Genomic DNA, 5,584 nt, shown 5'->3' with positions numbered 1-5,584 from the left:
CGGCCACACTAGCAGCTGATCGTGGCAACGCATTAGTGCCAAAGAAGGGAGCCAACAGCTGACTTTTGGCAATAAAAGCTGCCACGCCATAGCCATCAGCACCATTCCTTTCTTGGACTGCCAAGGGTTGATTCGCTCCCCAAGGCTTTTGGTAAGCATTGACTGCTGTGGTTATTAGAGCGCACGATTCCTATAGAACACAACTATCCCTGCTATATACCGTCCATTCGGAATGCATTGATCTTTGCTGTTTTATCTTCCTATTTATATTCGGACTGCATTTTCCTCCGTTTTCCTTTCCCACTCGGAGCGCATCTTCCTCCGTCTTCCTTTCCTACTCGGAGCAACGCCTATAGGCATATGCACTTGCTGCGAGGCGATTAACCTAGGTAACCGTCAGCTAGCGGTCAATCAACCGCAAATATTTACTTCTTTCCCTGGGCTAGTACGGTGGATACGACCTTTCTCCCAACTTCTCCATTATTGGATCCGAGACATATTCTTCAGGACAAACAACAGAGCGCACAAGCAGACCGTTGGAAAAAATACATCCCCAAATAAATGCAGTGTGCAGTGTGATTGAAAAGCAAACGACTTCATATCTCGTGATCATCTTTATAATTCCAATTAATTTTATCAACAACACATAATTATTGACAGTAATATAATTATTTAGAGCTTTTCCAAACGCTTCGGTCCATATAATAAGACGTAGGCACAATGCCAATCGCCACCACCTGAAAGTCGTAAAATTTCATCCGTGGGCACGGATGTTACTTCGTCATCATCAAATTTAAACCAAATATCGTCGTTGGAGCGAACCCAAGCAACATAGTGTCCAGATGAACTTGATCGACCTTTATGTGTCAATACGGCTTGTAATGTATAGTATCCAGAATTATTACTTCCCAAATCATCGTCAAACCAAAATTGCTCATATTTTGTTTCTAAGTCCTCATCCTTGACCCCATATGGTTTGGCTATTTTCAGGTCCATACTTTTGTCTTCCAGCTCCTTAAATTTCGAACGCATTGGACATAATTTTTTTTGCAATTCGGGTGTACACAGCTCAAACGCGTCAAAGTCGATGGGAAATTTTATATCCTTTAATACTTTGGCATTTATTCCTTCCTTTCCCTTATATTGGAATCGTACGAATTGGACAGTAAGATACGCTGGAAGTCGGCTAACTAAGTACTGCAAATGAAATAAAACTTTAATAAATTTAGGTTATGCATTAAAGGGTCTTACAGTTCTAATGTAGTGTGCGTCTCGTCCCAAAGTTTCAGATTTCTTGACCAATGGTTCCATCATTTTCTAAAAATTAATAAAGGAGCCGTTAATGCAAAAGCGTTCATAAATGTAATTTGTGGTATTAACTACCGATTTAAGGCCGCTTTGCATGTACTTCACTTCCATTGAAATGAAGCAACTTAATTGCAAAAAATTTTCAGTTGTTACAGTAGCAGTTTCATGGGGAACTTCTTCCGTGCTCATTTTAACTTCAAAGGTTCCACCAAAGAATTGTTCAATAAATGAGCTTTAAATAAATAATATAAAATATATTATATATAAGTTTATATACGTATGCGCTAGGTTTTTTGTACTCAAGAAAATATAATTTAATCGGCTAGATTTTTAATGAATGCTTGCATTGAGAACTTTGTTGGGCGTTGTAAGTAGGAAAATTATAGTTAATACAACAAATTTTGTTTATTAAATTAGACGGGACACCATTTATTTTTTGTGATCTTGGGGTAGATACTTTAGTTATATTAATGTTTTTTTTTAAAACAATTTTTAGAATTTTTTAACGAATTAAACAAAAATTGTAACGAAGAAAATTTCAAAATTTTTTTTTTGTTCCATGAATTTGATGTTTAAGTCTATTCCATATAGTAACGTAAATAAATAATATTAGTTCTACCACTACTTTTAATCGACACTACTCTTAATCTCCAACAATCACATCAATACATACCATAATCACATACATACACATTGAATAAGAATAAGATAAGAGAACATGTAAACCTAAATAGGCTTGTGCTAGCTCGGCAGTCTGATTTATTGATGTCATTTTTGGAACTATTAGTTAATTAAATTGGAACAATTCTGCCTCAATCTAACTATATATATATATATGTATATCAATATCATTAATATCGTCATTAATCAATTATAATTGACAATATTTATTGGCAATAAACGTGTACAAGTTTTTGCAAACAAGTTAACTAAATAAATGGTTAAAAAAAACTTTTCGTCTCGAAAGTCTTCTGTATGCACAAGTAAGCACACATACTCATTTTTCTGTACGCTCCTAAATTGGGGCGAGCGAGATTTCGCGAATTTCGTCGCTTGCAAAAACATTGCTTGCTTATGGCAATTCAAATGTATGGGTGCTACTCATCTTACTATAATAGTGCTCTTGGGTTGAAATTTTGATCTTTGATTTGAAGATGCTGCATGAGGAACAAAGGCCTATTCAATTTTCGTTTGACGCTTCATAGTAACACACTCTTGTGTGCGCATGTGCATGTGCCTATCTGCTGCGCTGTCTCGTGCTGTGCTGAGGCTCTTCGCTGACGAACAGACGAGACCGTCCAGCAGCGGGTTCGCGGTCAGAGACGAGGCATAGCTGAAAAGATAATTGAAACCCCGCGCGCTTCCTCTGTAGCGAAAAACCTTAATTGTTTCCGTCACAGATTTTCGTCCTTTGTACGGTCGAAAGGGGGCGGGGCGAAATTTTGAAATACACTTGTAACAGTGTGATATCGCATGAGTCTGGAAATTTGGTTTCTCTAGCTCATATAGTCTCTGAGATCTAGGCGCTGAATAAGATGGACGGACAGACAGACATGGCTATATCGACTCGGCTATTGATGCAGATCAGACCACATTTCTTGGCTCATAAGATTTTACTAACAGGTAAACTTTTTTGATTAAGATCACTTATTGCATTTGTGATAGTGATTTTGCAAAAAAATGCCTGCCAGTTTTTCATACTTTTGATATAAATGTGACAACTTAACAAAGCGGAAAAACTCCAGCATTCCCACTTCCCGCAATTCCCAAATTTTTTCCGCAGTTGGTCTTCAAAATCAGACTGATTTGACGGGATAAAAGCTGGAATCGACAGCACTGATAGCTAGAGATATGAGTTCTTCGAAGTTACCGTTTAAATTTAATCAAACATATAATTACCATATACTCTAAGATTACGATTCTATTATATTCAATATACGTACCTATGTTTTGATTTCTGAGCATTATTTTTAGATTGTTCTTGGTGAACTGGTAAAAGTTTTTGTTGCAGCATTTTAAGAATTTCCGACCAACACTCATTAGCATCTTGCTGCCTGTATGTGCCATTTTCTCCTGTCTGTGCAAATTGAGGGGATGCTCGGTGTAGTGCCTGCAACAATACAATTGGAGTGACAGTTGCACCCTTATCCATCTGAGCAAAAACAGATTTCATTCCCGATGAAATAGAAAAAGCTGCTGATAGGGTTTCAGACCCCTCACTAGTAAAATTGTTTAGCGCATTACGAAGCTCAGGAACTGCTTTCAAGCATTGAATAGTAGCATTCATATAGCATGTATTTCCAAGGTTTGTTAAACCGGCTGGGAGGCGCATCTAAAATTTAATTTTATATACAAAGCTGGAAAGATATATAATGATATAAAATATACGCACTGCTGTCGCGGTTTCTGCATCATTCATGTCTTCAATGAACTTAATTGGTGTTGTGGGTACTTCTGGTACATCTTCTTTGCTTCCCAGTAATAACACTACAGCTCCCTGCAAAAAAAAAAATTATATTTTCTAAGAATCATACTTGAAATATTAACTTACATCTTTTAACTGCAAGTTCCATTGATCATCCTTAAGTATGCCACCTTTGCACATAACTTTTTGACGGTCTGGTTCAACACCAGTAAGAGCGAACAGTTGAGCTTTGAACAATATAGGATCTTCATCGGTGTTAACATCGATATCCGTAAAAAGTTCTCGTCCCCATTTTACTTTTACTGAAAATAAACTAATTCAGTTGTACGTCAGAAAAAATCAAATAAGTACCTTTAAAAGATGGCATTGTAAACTCCTAGCTAAAATTCAAAGTCATACTAATTCAGACAAGGGATGAGTGAAACAACGATATATCTAAAAAGGGAAATGGGTGTGTAAATAAAAAACATCGTCAGCTTGGGAACACTGATAATGGTAGTACTCCTCTACACTTCACGACAAGTATTGGTCGCAACCTTATATTCATATACACGCACTACTGATTAAGATAAGCCCTATGCTGTTGACACTAGGGTTACGTTTTTTCGAAAACGCAGCTTTTTAACATAGGTGTAAAAAGTAGCAAAAAGTATCGATCTTTTCGAACATAGATGCGTTTAGTCGAGGTATTCGATTATGTTTGCGCTTTATTAAAATCAGAGGTCGGATCGCAGAAGCACATGTTTTGGTGCATTGGTTGGCGCAGGCAACAGTCACAAAGCCACGAAGGCATAAATGTTTATTGCCATGCATTGAACAAAAAAATTCGCATAGAGCTAAATGTTTTGCGCCAAACAAAAAACAAAATATTCAGAGTAAACATTAGCATACCATTAAACAACCAAAAAGCATTGCGTCCGCCATCCATAATTTCAAAAGAAGACAAAAATCCTTCTAATGGGATGTTCCGACAGTAGTTTTATCAGCGCAAAATCAAATTTAAACTCATCTGATTACATTTTTCTGCCGCTTTGGCAGACGAGCAGAAAAATGAAGCCGTTTATGCGTAGCCCGCAGCCACGCGAATTTTTTACACTGTTCGTGTGTCGACTGCGCTGCCCTCAGATATTTTACTATGCAGTGTGCATAGCCCACTATCGGCTACTGATCAAAATAGACAATTTTGGCGCGTCAGATATAAGCATGAAATTAAAGTATTATTAAAAAATACTTTAAAATAATTGTAAAATAGATAATAGCCAATTCCCATAAGCGACCATCACCCATGCACCATCCATTTCAGTGGAGGCCGTTCCGAAAATTACCCAAATATTCCACCATCAATCTGTGATGATAATACTCCGCAAGTTTCTATTGGCCTTATGAAATTAGACTTAGCTTACTGACTATCTGAAAAAATAGAGATGGCATTATATTAATGCGTCCAGTTGGCTTTTCAGTTGAGCTGGGAGCAGCGCTGCAGCAGAACTTATCGGTTGTTGTAGGCATTTATCGGTTGTTTCAGAAACAATTTGTGGCTGTGTGTGCTGTAATGAATAATTTTGTGTCAAGTCAATTGTTTGATTTTCAAATTCGTGTCTAGAGACGGATACGAACACCTATTTTGCATTTTGTATTTCTGCTATCATCTGTCTATCATCTATATATCTGCTATTCACAGCGATGTTAGCAAATATGTTAATGTGTCTAGTGTGATAACACTATATGCGATATTGGAGTATAATAACTGCGATAGATCCGAGTATTGGAGTTAATAGAGTAATAACCTATTCCCACAGGCGACCATCTTTCATCTATTTCGGGGATGGTCCTTAGTAGCCATTCCACCAT

At 37.2% G+C, this 5,584-nt stretch overlaps 1 protein-coding gene across 1 annotated transcript; it reads right to left on the bottom strand.

The window, feature by feature from the left end:
* Positions 1-589: 589 nt before the first annotated feature.
* LOC111081241 (ubiquitin carboxyl-terminal hydrolase 14-like) lies at positions 590-4,183 on the bottom strand. The gene is made up of 7 exons (XM_022377248.2): positions 4,085-4,183; positions 3,860-4,035; positions 3,701-3,805; positions 3,252-3,640; positions 1,384-1,540; positions 1,252-1,317; positions 590-1,197 (listed from the first exon to the last, which is right to left on the bottom strand). Exons 1-7 carry the CDS (start codon positions 4,098-4,100, stop codon positions 673-675), a joined length of 1,434 nt encoding a protein of 477 aa, XP_022232940.2. The 5' UTR covers positions 4,101-4,183; the 3' UTR covers positions 590-672.
* Between the last annotated feature and the right edge of the window lie 1,401 nt (positions 4,184-5,584).

Source organism: Drosophila obscura, unplaced genomic scaffold (assembly GCF_018151105.1).
Source record: "Drosophila obscura isolate BZ-5 IFL unplaced genomic scaffold, ASM1815110v1 contig_9, whole genome shotgun sequence".
NCBI classification, from domain to species: Eukaryota; Metazoa; Arthropoda; class Insecta; order Diptera; family Drosophilidae; genus Drosophila; species Drosophila obscura.
The sequence above is the reverse complement of the archived record's forward strand: the minus strand, read 5'-3'. Positions and strand labels throughout refer to the sequence as shown.

Bases quoted from the DNA above. Each gene is read 5' to 3' on its own strand.
- LOC111081241 (XM_022377248.2), bottom strand. The intron at 3,641-3,700 runs GTGCGTATATTT...ATTAAATTTTAG, and splicing joins ATGCAGAAACCGCGACAGCA to ATGCGCCTCCCAGCCGGTTT. The intron at 1,541-3,251 runs GTACGTATATTG...ATTTATTTAAAG, and splicing joins GCTCAGAAATCAAAACATAG to CTCATTTATTGAACAATTCT.